This window comes from Aspergillus brunneoviolaceus (genome assembly GCF_003184695.1).
Source record: "Aspergillus brunneoviolaceus CBS 621.78 unplaced genomic scaffold BO95scaffold_53, whole genome shotgun sequence".
Lineage (NCBI taxonomy): Eukaryota > Fungi > Ascomycota > Eurotiomycetes > Eurotiales > Aspergillaceae > Aspergillus > Aspergillus brunneoviolaceus.
This window is the reverse complement of record NW_020290783.1, coordinates 63,625-84,894: the sequence shown is the minus strand read 5'-3', so window position 1 is coordinate 84,894 and position 21,270 is coordinate 63,625. Positions and strand designations below refer to the sequence as shown.

At 55.2% G+C, this 21,270-nt stretch overlaps 11 protein-coding genes across 11 annotated transcripts; 5 read left to right on the top strand and 6 right to left on the bottom strand.

Moving 5' to 3' along the window:
* Positions 1–53: 53 nt before the first annotated feature.
* BO95DRAFT_465850 (Zn(II)2Cys6 transcription factor) lies at positions 54–2,041 on the top strand (the record flags this gene model as incomplete). The annotated part of the gene is made up of 3 exons (XM_025589165.1): positions 54–140; positions 218–1,322; positions 1,410–2,041. 3 exons carry the CDS (start codon positions 54–56, stop codon positions 2,039–2,041), a joined length of 1,824 nt encoding a protein of 607 aa, XP_025439982.1.
* A 267-nt stretch (positions 2,042–2,308) lies between these two features.
* On the bottom strand, positions 2,309–4,205 carry BO95DRAFT_516327 (flavin-containing amine oxidase; the record flags this gene model as incomplete). The annotated part of the gene is made up of 2 exons (XM_025591814.1): positions 2,940–4,205; positions 2,309–2,879 (listed from the first exon to the last, which is right to left on the bottom strand). Exons 1-2 carry the CDS (start codon positions 3,887–3,889, stop codon positions 2,309–2,311), a joined length of 1,521 nt encoding a protein of 506 aa, XP_025439981.1. The 5' UTR covers positions 3,890–4,205.
* Positions 4,206–4,457: 252 nt separating this feature from the next.
* On the bottom strand, positions 4,458–4,945 carry BO95DRAFT_465848 (uncharacterized protein; the record flags this gene model as incomplete). The annotated part of the gene is made up of 3 exons (XM_025589164.1): positions 4,458–4,609; positions 4,676–4,804; positions 4,870–4,945. The coding sequence occupies 3 exons, from the start codon at positions 4,943–4,945 to the stop codon at positions 4,458–4,460; spliced, it is 357 nt and encodes a 118-aa protein (XP_025439980.1).
* A 448-nt stretch (positions 4,946–5,393) lies between these two features.
* On the bottom strand, positions 5,394–7,443 carry BO95DRAFT_501642 (Zn(II)2Cys6 transcription factor; the record flags this gene model as incomplete). The annotated part of the gene is made up of 4 exons (XM_025591014.1): positions 7,335–7,443; positions 7,238–7,263; positions 6,477–7,181; positions 5,394–6,425 (listed from the first exon to the last, which is right to left on the bottom strand). The coding sequence occupies exons 1-4, from the start codon at positions 7,378–7,380 to the stop codon at positions 5,394–5,396; spliced, it is 1,809 nt and encodes a 602-aa protein (XP_025439979.1). The 5' UTR covers positions 7,381–7,443.
* Positions 7,444–10,235: 2,792 nt separating this feature from the next.
* On the top strand, positions 10,236–12,221 carry BO95DRAFT_501634 (putative GABA permease; the record flags this gene model as incomplete). Its single annotated transcript, XM_025591013.1, has 8 exons — positions 10,236–10,337; positions 10,405–10,475; positions 10,541–10,599; positions 10,652–10,706; positions 10,763–10,854; positions 10,917–11,288; positions 11,347–11,667; positions 11,724–12,221. 8 exons carry the CDS (start codon positions 10,236–10,238, stop codon positions 12,185–12,187), a joined length of 1,536 nt encoding a protein of 511 aa, XP_025439978.1. The 3' UTR covers positions 12,188–12,221.
* A 251-nt stretch (positions 12,222–12,472) lies between these two features.
* On the top strand, positions 12,473–13,947 carry BO95DRAFT_475161 (PIG-L family deacetylase). The gene is made up of 2 exons (XM_025589837.1): positions 12,473–13,073; positions 13,179–13,947. Exons 1-2 carry the CDS (start codon positions 12,517–12,519, stop codon positions 13,513–13,515), a joined length of 894 nt encoding a protein of 297 aa, XP_025439977.1. The 5' UTR covers positions 12,473–12,516; the 3' UTR covers positions 13,516–13,947.
* On the bottom strand, positions 13,614–15,095 carry BO95DRAFT_207037 (glycosyltransferase family 32 protein). The gene is made up of 3 exons (XM_025581081.1): positions 14,400–15,095; positions 14,102–14,333; positions 13,614–14,037 (listed from the first exon to the last, which is right to left on the bottom strand). The coding sequence occupies exons 1-3, from the start codon at positions 14,854–14,856 to the stop codon at positions 13,713–13,715; spliced, it is 1,014 nt and encodes a 337-aa protein (XP_025439976.1). The 5' UTR covers positions 14,857–15,095; the 3' UTR covers positions 13,614–13,712.
* Positions 14,464–15,393, bottom strand: BO95DRAFT_516323 (uncharacterized protein; the record flags this gene model as incomplete). Its single annotated transcript, XM_025591813.1, has 1 exon — positions 14,464–15,393. One exon carries the CDS (start codon positions 15,391–15,393, stop codon positions 14,944–14,946), a length of 450 nt encoding a protein of 149 aa, XP_025439975.1. The 3' UTR covers positions 14,464–14,943.
* Positions 15,394–16,206: 813 nt separating this feature from the next.
* Positions 16,207–17,915, top strand: och3 (glycosyltransferase family 32 protein). Its single transcript, XM_025587049.1, has 4 exons — positions 16,207–16,535; positions 16,600–16,976; positions 17,043–17,548; positions 17,604–17,915. Exons 1-4 carry the CDS (start codon positions 16,367–16,369, stop codon positions 17,788–17,790), a joined length of 1,239 nt encoding a protein of 412 aa, XP_025439974.1. The 5' UTR covers positions 16,207–16,366; the 3' UTR covers positions 17,791–17,915.
* Positions 17,916–17,927: 12 nt separating this feature from the next.
* Positions 17,928–19,548, bottom strand: BO95DRAFT_445057 (glycosyltransferase family 69 protein). The gene has a single exon (XM_025587048.1). It carries the CDS (start codon positions 19,503–19,505, stop codon positions 17,958–17,960), a length of 1,548 nt encoding a protein of 515 aa, XP_025439973.1. The 5' UTR covers positions 19,506–19,548; the 3' UTR covers positions 17,928–17,957.
* Positions 19,549–19,789: 241 nt separating this feature from the next.
* BO95DRAFT_445056 (alpha/beta hydrolase) lies at positions 19,790–21,183 on the top strand. The gene has a single exon (XM_025587047.1). The coding sequence runs from the start codon at positions 19,939–19,941 to the stop codon at positions 21,034–21,036; it is 1,098 nt and encodes a 365-aa protein (XP_025439972.1). The 5' UTR covers positions 19,790–19,938; the 3' UTR covers positions 21,037–21,183.
* The last annotated feature ends 87 nt before the right edge of the window (positions 21,184–21,270 follow it).

Sequence of the window (21,270 nt, the reverse complement as noted above, 5' to 3'; positions counted from 1 at the left end):
CCCCCCCCTCTTGCCGATCAAAGTCCCCTATTCCTCACTCCCTCCAGATCAAAATGGAGGTGACCTGGCTAGCCGACTCCCCACAGACCCGCTCTCGAAAGAGAGCGTTGAGGGCCTGCGACCTTTGCCAGCGGAAAAAGGTGTGTAGCCGCTCACTGAAGCCGCGGCATCTTGCGAAAGCATGGGAGCACTGACACATTCTCTCTGCCGATCGAAGAAACGCTGTCAGCATGCGGGTACGCAGCCAAATTCCAGTCGCATGCGTCGAAGACAGGCCGGACCCAGCCCCACCGCAACGCGACCCCAGCCTCAGTCTCGGGCTTCGACAACACCAGATGCCATTCTGCCAGCTCGTTTTGTTGGTGAGATGAATCCGGAGGCTGAGATTCGAGAAAGACTGGCAGGGGGTACGAATTCTACCCTTCTACGCGACCGAGTGGGACTCTGGATTCCTGCCTCTGGCGTTGAAAGTGGAGGAGATCCATCGAGGAATGCTACCGATGACATGAGCAACCCAGCGCCAACGTATCCCGCAGGGGAAGTGTATCCGCCTCATGTGTTGGACACTTTAATTCGTCGACGGTTCGAGTCTGCACGGAAGGCCTGTAGCCCACTGCCTTCATCCACCCGTCTTCCACTCTTCGGCATCTATTTCTCCCAGGTCAACCACATCCTGCCCATCGTCGATCCACGCATAGCTATCTCCTCCCCTTTCTTGGAGCGAGCAATTTGTCTAGTTGCAGCCAAGGCAAGAGCTGCTGCTCCGCATCTTTACTTGACCGAGAATGCCGCCGTGGTGTCGCCTCGAGTGTTCTGTACGGAAGTCTACCAAGGACTCGACGATGCGCTGACCGAAGGGCTCGAGCGGGATCGTGTGACCCGGATTCGAGTGCTTGCATTGATGGCCTTGCACTGTGAGAACTCCGAAGGATCGGAAATTGCGTCGATGCATCTCTCACAGGCCATTCATCAAGCACAAACCGTGGGTATGCACCTCAAGCGACCGGGCGATGCCGACTTTGTACATATCAAGCTCTTCTGGAGTCTATGGACCCTGGACAAGCTTCTTGCATCGATGTTTGGTCGCCCGGCCCTGATCAACGACCATGATATTAGTATAGAGAGGCCGTGCAGCGCAATGAATGCCCCCGAAACCCCTACAACCGCCTTTGACGTCTGGTTCAGGATCTCGGAACTCTTGTCCGAGGCTATCTTATTCTACCGACCCGGAACCAACCACGAGCATAGGGCAGAGAAACCATTTCCCAGCTTCGAGGAAATAGTGGGCCCTTCCGGCGAGGAACTTGGCTTTGCCTCCTTGGGTAAGCGATGTTTTCTTCTTATCCCGAATGGAGCGATGTAGGTACTGTCGCGGTAGGGAGAGACTGACGGGGTTTGTCTTTGTGCAGAACTTTTGGAGCTCTATTACCAAGCAGTCGCAATTGTCTTTCACCGAACGATGGACAACGCGAGCTCCGAATCGCACAACTTTGCACGCAATCAACGAGGTCTCGCAGCCATTCGCGTTCAATCCATCGTGGCGAGAGAGTGTTCCGAGGACTTGCCTCCTTTGCCGATCGTATCGTATGCAGTCGCATTGTCCATGAGCGTGTCCTATCGCCAATACCGGTCCAGCAATCTTATCACCCATCGAAAACGAGCTGCAACCGACATCGACGCGTGTTGTTCACTTCTTGAGGGCTTGAGTGTCTCGTGGTACTCTGCCGAAGCGATGGCCCGGTTGGGCCGCAAAGCTCTCCAGCAAATCCACGAGAGTGATCCAGGCTTGTACGGGGATGAACTCGATGTGCATGGGCCTGCCGTGCAGTCTCCACAAGCGACTCGGAATAAGCGTACGCGAGCGGCTCCTGCCGCGACTGGAGACGAAGAAAGTATGTCGATGAACGCGACTTATGCGCCCGTGGCACAAGATCCCGTTGTATACTATACCGGAGACCACGATTGGGCGATAGGTGACATGACCGACCTAGATCTTGCCTTCGATGACTTCTTAGATCTGTCTTTGCCGACCAATTTCTAATTTGCTTCATGTCTCTCCGGGCCTGATGTAGAGCCCCGAGGCAATACATCACGAACGTTAAGGACGACAGAATTCATTCCTACTCAATAAGTTTGAGGTGTGGTGGTAAGCCTAGTACTTTATCTCATTTTATCTTCTATGCTGCTAATCTGACCTTCATTGCCCTTTAGCCTTGTGTTTTGTGGCAGATAATTTGTTACACACCAATCAGGTAACAAAGCAGGCTTTACCTCAAGACAAAGTCCAAATTCGCGACGGCATCTTCAGTTACAGTTTGGCAGACACCGTGGAAATATCCTTCAACAGCCGCACAGTATCTCGAACAGCTACCTGACCTCGCTCGATGGCTCCATCGACAAAGCCCCGCCAACCATCCGCCCAGTCCGCGCTTGCGAAAAGAATGCGACCGTGCGGTTTCTGAAGCTCTTGCAGATGGGCCGATGCACTGTTGGGGCCCCAGCAGGCCCACACGCCCTTGGAATACGGGTCGTTCATCCAGTCATGGGTCGCGTACGCTTCAACAGTGACATCGGGCTTGATATCCCGCTTGAACCTCTGCACGATGTACTCACTATCGGTCTTCTGGGTCAAATGCCCATTGTACCCGAAGCCTATGCACCAGGTGCCCGATGGTCCCGAAGGCTGGGTGCCGTTGTGGTCCGAGAACGCAAAGACGAACTCCGAGTCGCTGGCGTCATTGGCCGTCCAGAACCAGCCGGGCAGCGTTTCACGTAGCTTGAAGTGGATCTTTGCGCCGCGGTTGATGTGGCCTTGGCTCACGGCGGTTTGACGAAGGGGTGAGAGGGGAGGGTTAAATCGGATGTCGCCGAGACAGTTCCTGGCTGTGCGTTAGCAACTGCATTTACACTGCCGGAACATACGTGACGAGAGGACTTACAGTGGGATCGTTGAGATGACCGCGCCAGCTCGGAACTTCCGTCCATCCTTCGTGCGCACCTCAACACCATCCACCACATGGTTCACTTCGGCGACAACCGTGCTAAAACTAATGTCCCCGGCATACTCGCTGAGAATCGCCCGAGCAAGGGAGGTCATCCCGCCCCGACCCAGCTTGTAAATCCCTGCCAGCTCGAACACTCCCGCCATGCTGTGACCCCCGAGCGCAAACCAGCGCAGTGCGTCGGTGAACCCTGTCTCCTTCGCCGGGGCACTGCCGAACGTGCTAACGTTGGACGCGAACAACTCCTTCTCCCATTGACCCAAGTCCGCCAGCTGGTCCAACCGGTCCTGAACACTGAGATGATCGTACCGCTTCCACGGTGAGGGTGCCCGCAGCGGGTCGTGGGGATACGGCATCAAGGCCCGACTGTCCAATCCGTCGATCGCGAAGACCCTCTGTGCCACACGCTCCAGTACCGGCCCATATTGCTCGTAGGAAACCTTCTCCACCGCACCGCCTGACGACTTGAACAATTGCTCGTGGGACGCGTAGGTCCCCGCGGAGGTCTTCAGGTTCCGGTGCAGTCCGTACCGATGCAGCTCCGCGTAGAGATGCGGCTGATTCCAGTGCACCCAGGTGCCTCCCATTTCGATCTCCTCCCCGAGCACTCGGGCCGTCCATGTGCGCCCGCCGATGCGATCGCGGGCTTCCACCAGGAGAACTGCCAGACCGTGCTTCTGACTCAGGTCGCGGGCTGCGGTGAGGCCCGCGAACCCAGCGCCGATGACGATCACGTCATAGCGGTCGCGGAGGGTCGGGGAGCTTGGTTGCACTGCATCCGTGGGCAGGCCAGAGGTGGTTTCGGTGGGAGTCCATAGGAAGCCCTCTTTTGAGCGAGACATATTGCGAGTGTTGTTGATAATACGGAGAAGCGCTTTCCAAGGCATAGAACCAAAGATCCGGCGTCGCTAAATAGTGTCATAAGAAAAGGATTGGTGACCGTGTCATGCCATTCCATAGAGCACTTCGGCGCCCGCGCATCCCGAAAGCATCTCGAGATGATACTGACTTGCAAATTGTTATCGTTCAGCTGAATATACCTCGTACTCCCAATGTGTGCACGTTGATCGCGCTGCGGGTGACGCGAGAGAGTCCAACGCACTTTTTTGCCGGATCCGGTAAGGCTAGCTCAGAACCCTAGGGTGGAGTAGAGTCGCAGATCAAGAAAAGCATGTGGAACATCTTAACCTGCGTATCTCTGAGAATCCTTTATATAGTGCCCAGTGATAAGGAACTATGTTGACACATACGCCTTACCATAAATTGTTGCGATTACATTCAGCCTTGCTGGTCTATCAAGATGTTGATTGCCCCATCGTACACTGTACAAGTCATAGTGTTTGAGGATAGCCGATACTTCTCCGTCAGCAGAGGATCATTGATTGTTTCTGTGATACATGATAATGGATGTACAATTCATTCTAAGACTTGGATACATGGCACTCCCCAGTTTACTCAGAGTTTAGCCGGCAAACGCCCCCCACACTTCCACGCCACCCCGTAACTATCCGAGGAAAAGGTGATGGTGCTGCCTCGAGGGAAGAAGAAGGTATCGCCCGGTCTGACGGTGGCGGTCTGCCCAGTTTCATCACGAAGGTTGATCTCTCCTACAGAATGGTTCCAATCAGCTAACCTCGGCTTCGGTTCCAGGAACATGCGGCTCGTGCACTCACCCTCAATGACTACTCCAACTTCATCGTAGGTATACTCTGGGGGTGTTGCTTCTGGACCTTTTTCGATTCGAAACCAGGAGCCAACGATTGGATTTCCCGATTCGCGCTTCTCTGTTCCGAGGAGGTCGTCTTTTTTCTTCGTCAGCCCGTGATGTTATCAGACTCCTAGGGGGGTGTTGGGGAAAAGGGCTGACCGAAGAAGACATTCGAGATGCTGCCGTAATTAGGAAGCTTGTAGGCTTCCATTTTGCCTTTGACTTGGAGGACCATGATGAGTGTTAAGGGGCGGTTGTAGTGTGCTTTGTCTGTGACACTGTACCCAGTGAACAGCGGTTTATATAACTCGATGTCGGGGTCTTGGATCGGCACATGGTAGTCGAACGCTTGCTAATAGTATATCACCACTAGATGACTAGCGATTCATGTAGTGAAGCATTCGAGACTACCAAGTGGCTTCAAGACTGCGTGTATCAATTGCTCGCTTAGCGTGTGTAGTAAGACCTTAAGGTTGCTGGCAGTATCTACTGGTCTCAAAGATGGTCGCTGAAAAAGGACTAGCGCCAGTATGGAGCACATACAAGCAATCGCATCTTGTTCCTTGACGCACTATTTGACCAAATACGGCTAGCGTCAAGAGCCTCAGGCTGCGTACTAGGGGCATACAAGAATCCGAACCATCTTCATTGAGATTGGCGGTCGATGCCACCCTTAGACAATGCTAGCCAAAGATTGTCTCCAATCGCTCGGCAACCATCACTTCCGTCCACTGGACGTACTCGAAATCCCCACAAGGCTCGTCTGCAACCCTCCGTACATCGGACAGGAACCAGACCCGGTCCAGAATCTCCTGCGCCCGGGGGATGGCGGCAACGCCAATGATTCGGTGGGTGGTCTCGATGCGCTCACGCACAAAGTTCCGCCAGAAGAGATAGGTATCTTTCTGCAGGGTAGAGCTCAGGACATCTGGTGAGGGTTGACCATTTTCGTCTGGCTGCGGGGCAGGGCACACAGGAATCTGCAGAGCGCTCCCGGCAATGATTAGCGGTATCGTGAGCAGGCAGTAGACGCCGGAGGTGGTGGGAAGGACTCCGATAGCGGCCAGAACATTCGTGGCCAGGGTTAAAATACGGTGGGTCCGACTCGATGCCCACGAAGCCTGGCCATGCAGCAGAGTTTCGTCCTTCGACCCCGCATCGAGGTCGGGGAAGGTCATGTACAGTTGAAGGAGGCTTATCTGTTGATAAATCCGGGCCAGTCGTTGCAGGTGGTCGACAGGCGTTCTTGCATCCACTGTGTCTTCTATCTGCTCCTGCCCAGGGACTTGGTAGTGGAGGAGCGTGGTCTCCACACTGCGAGCGTGTTCAGCCATCTCGGTGCTGGCTTGCTCCCACCCAGCCGCGGAGGGGGCGGCGACAGACGTCTGACGAAGCAAAGACCGGTGTCTTGTCAGGGTGCCGATCTTAGCCAGGCAGGCAAACAATCGCGTGCCAATGCCGGTCCAGGGGTTGACGTAGATGGTAGATGGCTCATCGGTCGCTAAATAGGCGGTTGCGTCCAACGGTTGATTATGAACGAAGGAAGTCACTGCTTCCCAGTAAACCATGAGACCAGTGATCAGACTTCTGGTTCGAGGACAAGCTTTCACTCGGGAGGATGGGCCTGGTATCGTCGAGGCTGACAGCCATTTGCGATATAAGACACGGGCGCCGTATAGATGAGTGATACCTAGCTGCATCGGATCATGCCATCCCTATCTCAAGCTGTCAATTGTGGTGGTGCAAGGATAGAGCGGATGACTTACCTCAGTCATTCCCAAAAGTATGCTACCAAGAAGCATCTCGACGGTCCTTTCCAGTGATGATGCGCTCTCTCTCCGACGCAGGGTAGACACTGCCTCTATCTCCGCTTTCAGACAGGCTAGTGCTATTGATCGGTGGGTCAAGGTGGTTGTCACCATATCACCTCGTATTGGGGTGAGATGAGCGGCTGACATGGCCAGGACACAGGAGTGGATCAGTGGACGAGAGCTTATCAGGGCTCCGAGCTCCATGCGGAAGAAATTCTTGTGCGAGTCAAAGCAGGAGTTTACTGGACAGACTTTAGAGAAATAGTGGCGTAGCAGAGTTGTGTCGTCATCTTCCAGAGTTGTGTAGACCTGACGTAGGTTGGCCAACCTCATTAGCTTGCTGGTAGTGGGACTCCCTCTGGTAGATAGAGTGGAGATATTGTCTTCATCAATGCAGAATGGTGACTCGGTGTCAGCTTGGGTTCGGTGAGCGGCTTCAGCTCGATGAGCATTGGCTGTGGAGTCGTTTGACCTTCTCGACTGAATGAAATGTGCTTGCAATGTTTCCATGGTCTCTTGCAGCTCGGTGGGTGAGTGCGCGATGGCCATTTCCACCTCATACTTGGAGGACCACTTCAAGGGTCGTCTGTACCCCGGACAGTCAAAGTTCTTCCGCGTACATTGGATACACGCCGGTACCGTTTCGTCACACTTGATTCGCTGCGTAGATTTGGTTAGCAGGGCACATGGAGCTCCGGTCTGACGAGTCTCCCTACTCTCTGTTTGCACCGGAGGCAGCCAGCTTGAATGAGCAATAAGTTAGTTCGAACACACTGGTAGACACCGCTGCACTGGGTAGCAGGTCGCACTCACTCCGAGCTTTAACTCTACGACGAGAGACTGGTTGCAGGGTTGACATTGGAAATGTGTAAAGCAGCGTCGGTTGCGACCTCGATGGAAGTGAAAAAGGTCAGGATAAGAGACTGTACCGAACTATGATGAATGACCTAAGACCAGGAAGCAAAGAGACACTGTATTCAATCTGTCTTCTTCCCCGCATTCCGCTTCAATGCCGAGCGGAGATAAGCCCCCTGGATAACTGCTGGATATCCTATTGGCTAACTGTGCGGCTATCTGCGTCCCGAGTGTCGGCCTGTTGCCTGAGGCAGAACCAAGGCAAGGTGTGCCTTACAACATGACCGCAACGTAATTGAAAGATTTTCACCCAATTCCCGCGCCAAAGTCCATATACAATCCAGCCATAGTCGCTCCAACGTCTGCCCAAAGATCCGAAACTCCAGCGCTAAAAGCCCGATTTAGACTCCGTAAAAACATACAAAAAAAGGATAAGAGCCTCTGAAAGCAGTCCTGTATCAATCGATTGACCCATCCACCACTTGGTCAAGAAGACCACGAGTGAACACTGCTCCTCTGCCTCGATCCGGAAGTCGTAGAGCCGCGAAAAGCGTAGAATCAGGTTCTTTCCGTCAAAGTTTGCCTCCATGACCCGGACCCGGACCCGGGAATCTAGGAAAGGAAACAGCAGCACCTGACCGATCCATTAGTCACCGTGGATCATCATATTTGGATTCGAACAAGATAAATGAGAAGAAAGGTGGCGACAGGCTGCCTACCGGGGCATCTGCATACGCACGAGTCGCTTTATGCGTCAGGCGTGCTTTGGTGATCGTAATCAGAGTCAGCAGCTCGGCACGTAAGAGCCGCTGGTCCGCATCATTCCCATCGGTATCGTGAATCACCATCACCTTCAGATGAGGATGCTGCCCGTTGGCTGCGTCTCAGACCGCTTCCACTTGCCACCGCGGCGCCTGATTCTCTAGGAGAAGACCGAAATTGGTGAAATCCCCGAGACTATCAAAGACACGATTGGTCGTGGGTCAGATTGTTGGTTTATCACGCCTGCCCTCCCAGCAGAGGGACAAGGAGGGGGAAGGGAACTCCTCCAGGCAGTGTACCCCGGTGCCCGCGTTCGATTGGAGGAATTCATCATCCAAATACATCGGACCGGACTCGAGATAGTGCTCATCCTGGATGAGGATATCCCCCTTGTAGGGCTAGGAGAAGCGGGGCCACATGGACCGGTCCTCCAGGGATAGGGCGCCCAGCTGAATCCCAGTCGACGCTACGTCTGCTGTGCTGAAGTACCCGTAACCCAATGCCTTGACTTTTTCTTCGATGGCGCAGAGTCTCTGGCGACTAAGCTTGCGCTCAGGTCGTCTATCGATGAGTGTCATCGTATAGTCGAGACATTTTTGGGGGGGGGGGGGGAGGTGAGTTAAGTGGGGCTGCTAGTATATTCAAAAAAGAGGAGAGTGAGGACGGAAAAGGATTGGATTAACTTACGGAGTACCTAGTAGAGTACTCGAGGTCAGCCCACAGGTACAATTTCCACTGCTCTCAGTACCTCAGAGCTAGGTCTTATCTGTCCACCGATAAACCTTCGAGCGGACTTCAATTATGCGTCATCCGAAGCCCGAGTTGATGGGCATCTTGAAGATGGACCCATTGGGAAAGTTCGCACCCTCATCGAAGTGAAACCAGTGCATCGAAGTCTAAAAAGGGCATTGATCAACATGCAGAAAGCCGCGCAAATGGTAGCATGGATCAATTCGGATCCAGATCTTGACGGTAACCTCAATAGGATTGGCCGGTAAGTCCTCTCAACATCTTCCATGCTTCAGGGCACTAATAGAAGGGAATGTGGGTAGGCGAGTGCATGTCTCCCAGAATTGGCACCAGGTATTTCTTAATTTGCTGGAAACGATCAAGACTATGTCGACTATCCGAGCAACAAGCCTGGCCGAAGTATGGGCCACCATTTCCTTATAATGCATGAGTACGGCGCATGAAATATAACATCATCCGTCCAGATGAATGAACTGGGTGCCATTCTGCATGCGACTGCTTTGTGGGCACATTCAGACTTGCGTGAGGAGGAGCGCCGACAAAATTAGCCGGACAGACAGTGTCTTGGGGTCGTCCTGGATGTTGCGCTTAATGGTACCTACACCAGATTATCGCATGACGAGGTAGCTGTTTCTTACCAGAAAAGAAGAAAAGAAAGAAAACTCTCTATGGCACCGTGCTCAACGATACTCTCGGAAAGTGATCAGATGTTGAGTTTAGATATACATACGGGAAAACTGTCTTTATCGGCCAAATCAAATACAAGCGCAGCTGCCTTTCAGCCCAACCTCATTACCTCCATGAAATGTGCAATTCTCCTTATCGTCTGCCTGGGAATGGTGAAGGTGAATCTAAACGGGGAACCAGGCCCATGGCAATTGCCAAGGAGAGGAGAGAGGAGAAGCAAAGGCTTTACTATTGTTCTTCACTAGTCCTACCCATCTCCTGGGTTTGATCTCGAATTCTTCATGTTCGGCGACCCGCTTGTGCATATTCTCATCTACCTGCCATTGAATCACGGCGCTGCATTCGATGCTGGATGCAAACGACCTAGTAGTGATAACAGCTACTATCGATATTCCCGGCCGCGTGATCTTACTGGCCCGCACTTTTTGTACAATTTCAGCGATAAAGTGCTACCTACCAACCTTATCTCTACTCAAATTGCCAACCCGGCGAGTGGCAACTCTGCCCAGCAACAATTACGATGATTGGCCGCCTGTGAGGGTTACATAGAATCGATCATTGTAGTTAAGATGCATATTTGCTGCTCCCCTTATACACGCCTGCTCTACCCGCCCAAAGTTTGTTTCGGGCATCTCACCACCGTACGATCGCTCGATCAAAATGGCTACAAGCATGAAAGCTTCGAACGACAGTTGCACCACTAAGTCGGGCGAGGTGGACGATGGAGCGCACAGCGGGGTAGGAGAAGTGGTCGAGTTGAAGGCAGGTAGCTGCACATTCGTCCATCTGGCATTCGGTAGTATGCTGACATTGACCTGTGGAAGAGCAGAAGCCTTTCTCTCGATTCACAATCCTGTCGCTGACTGTGGTTCTGATGTCAACATGGGAGGCCTTTTCAAGGTAAATCCGCGCTGTCGCTGAACAGATGATGGCGCTCAGTGGGCTGACGACCACAATTTGTACAGTACGATGGCAGCGGGTCTTGTCAGTGGTGGTCCTGTTTCGCTGGTCTATGGGTATCTTTGTTCGTTCTTCTGCCTCAATTGGTTCACGGATGGTTTTGACCAGAAGGATAGTGGCAGTCGTTGGCTCGATTGCGACCGCAGCGTCGTTGAGTGAAATGGCGTCGATGTGAGTGCCTCCTGCCGAAGATTGAGTGCACCAGGCTCACACTACTTTCTCTATAGATACCCTACCGCAGGGGGCCAGTATCATTTCACTGCCAAATTTGCGCCAGAACAATTGCGGAGATCCTTCAGCTGGGCTGTTGGATGGATCGGTGAGCTCTTCAGCCGCAGCGGGCCAGCAAGACCAGCTGATCTTTGCGAAACACCATTTTAGGGACATTCGGTTGGGTGTCATTCACTGCCAGCGCCCCTTATCTCTCTGCCGGTATGGTTCAGGGCCTGGTGGTTCTCACCCGCGAAACGTATCAGCCCCAGCGCTGGCATGTATCGCTGATCTACTGGGCTATGGTCGGATTGGCCACCGTTCTGAATGTGTGGGGTAGTCGTCTGCTATCCTTGGTGGAGGCCATTTCACTATTGATCCACTTGGTCGGATTTGTTGCTATTCTGATTGCTGTCTGGGTTTGTGCGCCGGCAACGAATGACGCGCACTTCGTATTCACGACATTCATCAATAGCACTGGCTGGTCTTCTGATGGACTGGCCTGGTGTCTGGGTATGCTCTCAAGCTGCTACGTTTTGACAGGTTTGTGCTCTGTCTGTCTGGCGTTGGCCTCATACGTTGATCCTAAATATTGGCACAGGCTACGACGGGGCAATACATCTGTGCGAGGAGATGGCCAACGCCACCACAGCCGTTCCATACTGTATGCTTGGCTCCCTGGCTATCAACGGCATCCTCGGATTCGCATACCTTGTTACTATTCTTTTCTGCATGGGAGACATGGAGAGTGCGCTGGACACTGGTACAGGATATCCGATTATTGAGATCTTCCGCAATGCAACGCAATCTTCGGCCGCGAGTTGTGTTATGACCGCCGTTCTCATCATCACGGCATGGCTGGCTACGATCGCGCTGCTGGCATCGACCGCTCGAATGGTCTTGTCCCTGGCTCGGGATAGAGGTACGGTGACTTGCTCAACTGCGTGCTGGGATTCAACACGCTGATGAAAAATCTAGCCCTCCCATTTTCTGCTTATTTTTCCCACGTTGACAATCACACCCACCTACCAACACGTTCTATCCTTGCCACCACCGGCCTCCTCGTGTTATTCGGACTGATCAATATTGGATCGACCACGGCTTTTAACGCGATCCTCTCTCTCGCTGTTCTCGGGCTGCACGTCTCCTATGTTGTTCCGATTATCTTCTTCTTGTGGCGTCGCATTTGGCTGCCGCATAGCCTGCAGCCGGGGCCGTGGAGTCTTGGTCGGGTTGGAATCATCGTCAACATTGTCGCCATTCTTTATCTCTGCTTCACGAGCATTTCCATGGTCTTTCCCGCTTACCAGCCGGTTACTCCTTCGAACATGAATTACGCCTCGTTGATCTTCGGGGCTGTCTTGCTGTGGAGTGGGGGATTTTGGTTATGGCGAGGCCGAAAGGAATATGATGGACCCGTGGTTGTTCTGGCCGATGGATGATGATTTGTTGTGTGGGTATTGAGAAGATCTCAAGTGCGTCTCTTGATGAGTATTTAGAGGTACCTAGTAGTCAGTACATTGATAGTGGGTCAATGAGGGTAGTGGGGGCGCACCTGACTTTCCTGCGACCGAATCTAGACCGAATAACAGTACATACAGTACATAAAGTACCCAGTACAGACAATACATACAGTACCGTATTTCCACATCCCATCCGGCTGCCTGCCTCTTCTTATTATCCATGGTTCTTTTCTCTCTTTTACTTCACTTCCCATCGCTCCTCTCTCTTCCTCTACTTTCTTCCTCCTCACCACAGTCAATCCATCGCCATGGCACAGTTCCCACCGGTATTCCGCCGTCTACGACGTCCACTCCGACGAGGCCCCCTACCACGTCTCCTCGCCACGATCACCATCGCCCTCGTCTCCTGTGCCGTGGGATTCTACCTGCTCCTGGCGTACCCGCTGGCGGACGATCCCCGACTGGTGCCGGCCAGCGTGCAGCGCGCCCGCCACATCCTGCTGGTGACCGCCCACCCGGACGACGAGACCCTCTTCTTCAGCCCGACCATCCTCTACCACCGCACCAACCCCGAGGTGACTCGCGCCCTGCTGGTCCTCTCCTGCGGCAACTACAACGGGCTCGGCGACACCCGCCAGGAGGAAATCCACCGCAGCTGCGACCGTCTGGGCATCGCGCCGGAGCGCTGCATCGTCCTCGACCGGGGCGACCTGCAGGACAACCCCAAGGTCTGGTGGGACCAGGATCTCATCCGCGAGGTCGTCGCGCAGTACGTGCAGCAGTGGCACATCGATCTGCTGTATACCTTCGACGACGGGGGTGTGTCGGGGCATGTGAACCACCGCGCTGTGAGCGGGGGTGTAAGGTGAGCTTTTCCCTTCCCCTTTCCCTTTCGATACTTCTCCCCAATATCCATTCCCTATGCCCGGCTGGCAGAAGGTAGGGGCCAGCTAATGAGTCAACGGTGCAGAAAATTCATCCAAACCACCCCCACCGCCCCGCCCGCCTACATGCTGCAGAGCGTCTTCCTGCTGCGCAAATACGCCTCGTTGGTGGACTTGCTGCGCACCGCGCTGCCCTTCACCGGGCGCATTCTCCGCGCGCTGATGGTGAGCCCCGAACATGATCCCGGTCTTGCGGTCGCAGGCCGCTACGAGGACACGGCGCTGCTGGTCAGCTCGTGGGAGACCTACCGCGTGGCGCGGACGGCGTTCGCCCAGCATGCGAGCCAGTACTCGTGGGACCGCGTGTTGTATCTGGTGGCTAGTCGGTATATGTGGTTCAATGATCTGGTGCGCGTGCAGTAGCTTTTCAGCTTGTAAATTTCATGCAGTGGTTGTTTAGAGGGGGTGGTTGATTTTGGGGAGTATACTAGGTACGAACTACCGGGTCCGGGATTTAGGGCACTGGAGGGACAACCACGAGTCTACAGATAACGATCGATACCACGAATATGAACAATGAGCTAATGTACATAACATCCCTCGAGAACTGAAACACGAAGCTACACCATCTTCCCCTCGGACTTGGCCGCCTCCGTGCGCGTGGGATCCGGTCGTCGCGCGGCGCGTCGCCCCCGCGCCACGCAGAAGCAGACGGCCCCCACGAAGGACAGCAGGAACACCACGATCACGAGGAAGGAGAGGCGCTGGTCGCAGTGCGCGAAGAACTTGATCCACCGCGCATCCCGCCCGTGCCACGACGAGGTGCCCAGGTGCTGGAACAGCGGGGTGTTGACGTATCCGTTTAGCATGTGCAGGGTCGGGTGGTCCGGGGTGCCGGCCAGGACGCGGAGGGCGGACCGGTTCGATTGCAGCGTGAATATTGTCCTACCACGGGGAGCTTACGTTAGGGGCTTGTGCGTCCGGGCGGAAAGAATGCAAAACAACTTACGAGGCATAGTGACAGCCTGTGCTGAACATGATGGTGATGTAGGGGAGCAGCGCCCACCGCCGGTTGAAGCGGGGCAGGTTGTCGACCAGCGCGCGCACGTAGGCGTCGTTGGGCGCCGCGAGCATCATCCCCACCGAGATGCCCACGGGGTGCGCGGCGGGCGCCACGAACTCGAATTCGCGGAGGGGGTCGAGGGACTGTCTGCACGCGAGATCCATGTCTAGGATTGCTCCTGTTGAGCATCGTTGTTAGAAAGAGTGCTTCGCTGTTTCCTTTGGAGAAAAGGGGAAAGACATACCGCCGTATGTATGCAGCACCATATACCGCAGCGCATCCACCCGCTGCACCAGCGCCGGATATCCCTCCCACATCGCCAGCAGATCCGGATACTGGCTCTTCACGAACTCGCGGGCGTTCTCATCCTCCCACAGGAACACCTCCCAGTCCGGGTGATGGTCCAGACACTGTGCGCGGGCACTCAGCCATTCCGCCCGCGGCGCACTGGGGCCCAGGTGGACGTGATGGAGGCGGTTGGGGATGCGCGCGTTTTCTGGGGGACCGCTGCTGTTGGCGTAGGATGTGAAAGTGACGTCGAATCCGTCGCGTTGGGTGGAGAGGATCGATTCGGCGGCGGAGGTCTTCCAGACGAAGGGCAGACGGAGCAGGAGATATAGTTCGTGCATGGGCAGGAACAGACCCGCTAGTGTGATCACCGCGACTGCGACGAAGAGTAGCCGTACCCGTAAACAAGCCATCGTATCGACAGTGGACGCTGGTTATCGGCGAGAGGAGACACAAAGAATGATGAAAAGGTGGGTGTGTGTATGGGTGCGTGTGTAGAGTCACGTAAAAAGCATCGAGCCAAGAACCTCCTCGGGCCGCGTGTTCAACATTGTTGGCGAGATCCAAGGGGGATGAGATGTCACGGTCATGTAACCACCCGCGAGGCTCATTGCATTATTCAACGGAGCCCAGCCCAGCCCAGCCTGCAGGTTCGGCCAGCATGCATACAAGCCGCCATGATAATGGCTGCCTAGACCTTCACCTGTACGACCTTTTCCCGATTCCAGGATGAGACCGACCTGCCGATTGGTGTAAGCGTGTAAGCGTGTAAGCGTAAAGCCTGCAACCTGGCCAGGCAAACTAGCCCCAAACAAGGCATTCTGGTCGTCTGTGGTTCCGAGGGCAGTGGAGCCGACCAGAGAGAAGATGAGGGCATTCGGGTTCCGCGGGTTACAGACGGACAACCCCCGAACAGCCACCGGGTGGGGGCCGGTCAACCTTCGCCGCATCGGAGGGATGAGTGCAGGTCAGAACAAGTAAGATTGTAGATTGTGATAGTGATAGCTGAGACAAGCACTTGGACCGGCCGTGCTGATGCAAAGCCAAGTCCAACCCTTCCAGAGGTGGAGGGGAAGAATTGGAAAATATGGTGGAAAACCCCAGCAGTGTGTGGACTGTCACTCGCTAGGCAGGACAACCAAGCTTTTTTGAATTTTGGCGGCTAAGGCTGGAAAAGGGGTGCAATTCCGTAGGGCTGAACTAAATCGGAACAGAATAAGACTTGACCCTGAATCACACACCGACTGGAACCCTCGGCCATTTCCGCCTTCTGCCACGAGTTTCAGATTACAGCCACGTCCCGCCATTTGGTGCCATTTGGTGCCATTTGGTGGGTGTTTGCTCGCCTAAACCTTCCCGCACGGAAAACCCTGAACTGAAGCCTAGTTTTAGTGCTGGTCAAATGTCTCACATCCGGACTGACAAGCAGCAACGAGGCCTATTCTCAGCCTCTGTTTGGTCCACAAATAGATGAAAATATACACATGATCCATATTTGAGTTGGCCAGGGGGTTTTGATTTTTGGGGTCGTGCGTTCGGGGGTCTTTGGTCGTGAGCAATCATTCTACTCATTATCTTGCTTGCGCCCACCGGGCTCGACCGTTCTGCACCTGCATACGTGATAGGGGATATTGTGGCGGCAGTGGACCGGCGCTGTCTCCAGGCAGACATATTTCACATTCACTTCCGGTGGGATGTGTGTCGCATCGTGTCGTAGACCCAGTAGATCTTGCCCTCCGGGTCTGATATCTCGCTGCCTAGGTATTGTGTAACCGTTGTAACGGATGGCATCTGGCACCACCCACGCCTGGGTCGGCGGCTTAGCATCGGAGCTTAATTATGATGCGTGATTGGAATCAAGCGTGAGGCCGTCGACCATCAACACCACCATTTGTCACCCAGTATAGAACACGAGGAGCAGCAATGGCACCCACTCGGCTGCGACGTCTGGCTATCTTCGCCCTCCTCGGTGCAGTGCTCATGATCTGGACGCTCTATCAGCGAGAAGCGTGGGATAACGAGTTGATGACCTTGGAGAATCAATACCCGTTGCTCTATCATCATGTCCATACGCATCATGCGGAAGGAGGAGGTACGGTCCCGCCCACCATCACAATCCCACAAACACAAAGATGACTGACTGACAACCTGCACAGCCTGGTATATCCCCCAAACATGGATGAGCGCATCCGACCACCAACCCAAGAACATCGTCGAAGCCGCCGAGCTGGCTCTTGGCCTCGTCGACACCGACCAGCGCTATCTGCCGCACTCAGCCATCCCCATGGTCGTGCATCAGACCTGGAAGAACACCCACATCGACACCTGGTCCCAGCTCCTCCGCCACAGCGCCGAGCGCTGGTTGCAGGCGACGGACGGGCAGATGGCGTATTTCATGTGGACAGATGCGGGAATGGCTCAATTGATCCGCAAGTTCGAACCAGCCCTGGAGGTGCAGTTCGCGAGTCTGGCGAGCAACGTCGAGCGATCAGATGTTTTTCGTATCTTGGTATCCAAGTGGATTGGGGGTGTGGTAAGCCCAGCCCAGCCTGGTACAGTATCTGTATCTTTTCGAAGAATGGAGACTGATAGGAGACAGTACGGCGATATTGACACCGAGCCCCTCCGCCCCCCGACGAAATGGCTCAGCGCGACCGACCTCCTCCCCTGGAACGACACGCAGACCGGCGTCGTCTACAACTCGACCGGTCCAGTGCACGCCATCCTCGGGCTGGAGGCCGACTGCCGTGAGGACACCGACACCTACTGGCGCATGGGCTACTCGCAGCCTGTGCAGCTGACCCAGTGGGCCTTTGCCTGGGCACCCGGCCATCCGATCCTGCAGACCTTCCTCGATCACTTTTCAACCACCCTGAACAACATCTCCGCCCGATACGGCGGATCTCTCGACTCCCGGGCTGCGCATCAGGAGCTACTCGCCCTCGATCCGCTCACGCTGACTGGACCTGCCGCGTTCACGGACGCAGTGCGTGGCCGGCTGGAGGAGGTAGCTGATCTACGATGGCAGGCCTTGTCGGGACTTCAAGATGGGGGGAGGAGTAAGTTGGTCGATGATGTTGTGGTTCTCCCCATCACGGGGTTCAGGTATGTGCACCATTTATAGGTTACTGGCTATGACTGACTGAGATCACGATGGCAGTCCCGGCCGCGGGGCATATGGGAACATGGGCTCGAAGCCCATCACCGACCCCTCGGCCAGACTCCGACATCTGGCGCAGGGGTCGTGGCGGGCGTTCGATCTGACGGTGGAATATGGGAAGTTCTGTCGGACGGTGCTGGGCATGTGTCGCGACTGGTCCAAGGTGCCTACTGCTGCGATCGTTTGATGAATCCTGTATGGTGACTCTGTGGTGGTCTGTTATTGTGATGATTATGGCGTTGGGGGAGTCGGGATGCTGGGGATACCCTTTGCGGACGCACTGTGCTGTACACAAGAAACCATAAAATTTAGATTGACTTTATATGTGCATTTAACTATCCACGGCATTGAACACTATGCAACAGGCACAGGAACCTCCTCCCAGCCGTCCTCGCCCGCCTGACGATTTTCTCGGATGAGCTGTAACCCCCGTCTCCCACCGAATCCGTCACCACAGAAACCGTCGTTATCCGCCACCCGCTCAACCGTCTGGTACGATCCTCCATTGGAATGCCTCGCATCCGGCACCCACATCCTCTCACGCACCACCTCTCCAGCGATCTCCGTCCTCCGCGGATTGAACCGTGGAAAGCCGGCCAAGCGACTCACGATCCCGTGCACCAGCGAGTACAGCCGTTCGAAGCGCCGCGTCGTGCGCAGCCACCGGAAGCTCCGCTCCGTATACGCCGTCCGCACATAGGGGTTCATATACACCCCGGAGTCAGTCAGATCATCCACCCTTGCTGCGGCTGCTGCTGGGGAATCCTGCAAGTCTGCGTGAATGATGCAGCACTCGGACCCGTCGTAGAACAAGTCGCTATCCGCGCGAAACCGCACAGGATGGTCATGGCGCTGGAAGTACGTCGCGTTGAAGGCGACCATGCCACCCCAGCAGCTGCGCACACGCACCGCGTCCTTCTGTGCCAGCACGTCCTGCCGACTGCGGGCGTGGCCGGCCGTGCTGAACCACGGATAGAATTGCAGGCCGATCCCGTATCCTTCCAGATCGCGCGTGGCGTAGGTGTCGTAGAACTTGAACGGGTTGATGAAGTCCACGGCGCACGCGGCGCGGTACCGGGCCACGCCGTCGGGTGCATGGGCAGCATTTGTGGAGAAGAGCAGTTGCACTGCGTCGATGGGGTCGAAGATGACGTCGTTGAGGTATAGGATGCGATCGTAGGGCTGGGCTGCGGGGTCATCCAGCGGGCGCAGGGCACGGTTACGTAGCTCGGCCAGGTAATCGGTGCGCTTGATGCGTTGGGCACCCCCTGGGACAGTGACCCGGGAAAACGTGCTCAGGTCGAGATGAAGGTCGGACTGGATGGATTTGTTGCATGCGACGCGGTCCTCCAGGTGCCGGAGCGCTTGTTCGCCTTGCCCGCCGCTGTCGTTTTCATAGATGCTGAGGAAGACGTTGTCTTCGCCGACAAGGTCGATCAGCTGCAGGAGAGACTCGCCCCACCTGCCGCCCGCGATTGTGCCCTCGGGGTCGTAGAGAATGGCTGCGATGAAGATGCGCTCGTTGCGCGGGTTGCCGCGGCCATGCTGGTCGGACTGCGTGGCTTGCTCGACCACCGATCGGTAATGGGGCGGCAGTCGCGTGTAAGAGGGGAAGAAGAGAGCGGTGCAGCTGATCAGAACGATTAAAAAGCTCAGTGCTATTCGAAACAGTTGTCGGATGGAGGACCAGCGAGGTGAAGCAAAGCGACGTGGTCTCGCACGCTGGGGTTGCCAAGGAGTAGGAGTGGATCCGCACAACTTGCGCCAGAAGGAACGATGCGATCGACTGCTAGGAAGAACCAGCCCAGCTTGCTCCCAGTCGGAGACTGAGGCAAATGAGTCGATGGACGAGCGACTGGCGAGGTCGTGATACTCGACTGATTGCACTCTGGGAGGTGGCATCGTGAGCGGTGGGTTATTACTGCTTGGATTCAGTCTGGCATTGTATGTATGTATGTATGTTGATAGTTGATAGGGTTCTGGACTGGCCTGGGGGGAGAGGAGAGTGGGTGACGTGTGGACAAAGTGCGTGCGCTTAAGGCCATCCTAGGCAGCCGTCAAAACAGAACACGGCACGGCCACATTCACTGTATGAACAATGCCACTCACGGGATAGGCTCGGAATCTTCCGAGCAGTAAAACAGCATGCAGCCTGCAACTGCCGCCAGAAGACAGGTCTCATCGATGACCCCCAGCAAGGCAGCCACGCGTTGCCGTGGCGATTGTGCGACCTGCAGGAGAGAGAGAGAAAAAAAAAATTGGGATGAAAAGGAAGGAAGATGAAAGTAACTTGATCAATTTTGGCCAACTACCCAGAGGATATTAAAGCAACACAATGCTCGTCAACCTCGCACTCTCGTTGCTGGCGCTGATGCTCCCTTCGGGGACGGATCTTCCTCACCGCGTGCGGTATTGCTATGCCGGGGGCGAGTACACTACCCTGGCAGACACCGGCGAGCACATTCGCACCGGCCAGATCTATGTGGAGAAACTGACCCCCACGCGAGTCACTCAACCCTACCCCATTGTTTTGATCCACGGACAGGCCCAGACTGGGACCAACTGGCTGAACAAACCGGACGGTCAACCCGGATGGGCCTCGTACTTCCTGGCCCAGGGCTACGAATGCTACCTGCTCGACCAACCCTTCCGCGGTCGCAGTCCCTGGCAGTCGTGGAACGGAGACCGGGAGACTTACTCGGCGGAGCATCTGCAGCGATACTTCACTGCTCCCGAGCGGTATGAGCTATGGCCGCAAGCCAAGCTGCACACCCAGTGGCCGGGATCCGGGGTGATGCACGACCCGATCTTCGACGACTATTACGCCAGCACCGTGCCCTTCGTGAGCGACAACGTACTCCAAGAGACCGCCATGCAGAAAGCGGGCGTCGCTCTGCTCGATAAGATTGGCACGCCCGTGATCCTCCTGGCACACTCTCAGGGCGGCATCATGGCCTGGTTGTTAGCCGATCAGCGACCGGATCTCGTGCAACTGATCGTCTCTCTGGAGCCAGGGGGCCCCCCGTTTCGCGATGTCAACTTCGGAAATGGATCCGCCCGCGCATATGGCTTGACGGACATTCCTATCGCCTACTCGCCTGCGGTGGTCAATCCCGCAACCGATTTGGTGACGACTACCATCCCCGCCACCCACCCGGATGAGGTGGGCTGTGTGATTCAAGCAGACGACCCACCTCCGCGTCAGCTGGCCAAATTGCAGCGAATCCCCGTGGTGCTGGTCACGTCAGAGGCATCGTATCATGCGCCGTACGACTGGTGCACCGTCCGATTTCTGCGCCAAGCAGGGGTGAGCACAGAGCATGTTCGGTTGGCGGACTGGGATCTTCGTGGTAATGGCCATATGATGTTTTTGGAGAAGAACAGTGATGTTGTTGCAGCGCTGGTGCACGATAGGATCCATAAGTTCAATTGAGTACTAGCTAGCAAACGGGAAGCGCGTGTGAGCATGTCAAATCACTGGGAATAATCGCTGCGTGTTGCTTTACCTCGGTATAACCCTTAGTGCCTGAGGCATACAGGTTTCCTCTTTCAGATTAGAAGCGGTCATGTTCGTTTGAGCGGGCGGATGCCTGACTGCCTTGATGCCTCCAAGGAACGTCTTTTACTCCTCGGCTAATCTTCGGCAGAATCCAGAATGATTTTTGAC

What these genes read in the sequence shown, in the direction of transcription:
- BO95DRAFT_475161 (XM_025589837.1), top strand. Translation starts at nt 12,517, where the DNA reads ATGGCACAGTTCCCACCGGTATTCCGCCGTCTACGACGTCCACTCCGA. An exon ending in GCTGTGAGCGGGGGTGTAAG is followed by an intron (nt 13,074 to 13,178) that starts GTGAGCTTTTCC and finishes TCAACGGTGCAG; the next exon opens with AAAATTCATCCAAACCACCC.
- BO95DRAFT_207037 (XM_025581081.1), bottom strand. Translation starts at nt 14,856, where the DNA reads ATGGCTTGTTTACGGGTACGGCTACTCTTCGTCGCAGTCGCGGTGATC. An exon ending in GGTGCTGCATACATACGGCG is followed by an intron (nt 14,334 to 14,399) that starts GTATGTCTTTCC and finishes GATGCTCAACAG; the next exon opens with GAGCAATCCTAGACATGGAT. An exon ending in ACAGGCTGTCACTATGCCTC is followed by an intron (nt 14,038 to 14,101) that starts GTAAGTTGTTTT and finishes TCCCCGTGGTAG; the next exon opens with GACAATATTCACGCTGCAAT.
- och3 (XM_025587049.1), top strand. Translation starts at nt 16,367, where the DNA reads ATGGCACCCACTCGGCTGCGACGTCTGGCTATCTTCGCCCTCCTCGGT. An exon ending in GCATCATGCGGAAGGAGGAG is followed by an intron (nt 16,536 to 16,599) that starts GTACGGTCCCGC and finishes CAACCTGCACAG; the next exon opens with CCTGGTATATCCCCCAAACA. An exon ending in CTCCCCATCACGGGGTTCAG is followed by an intron (nt 17,549 to 17,603) that starts GTATGTGCACCA and finishes TCACGATGGCAG; the next exon opens with TCCCGGCCGCGGGGCATATG.
- BO95DRAFT_445057 (XM_025587048.1), bottom strand. Translation starts at nt 19,505, where the DNA reads ATGCCACCTCCCAGAGTGCAATCAGTCGAGTATCACGACCTCGCCAGT.
- BO95DRAFT_445056 (XM_025587047.1), top strand. Translation starts at nt 19,939, where the DNA reads ATGCTCGTCAACCTCGCACTCTCGTTGCTGGCGCTGATGCTCCCTTCG.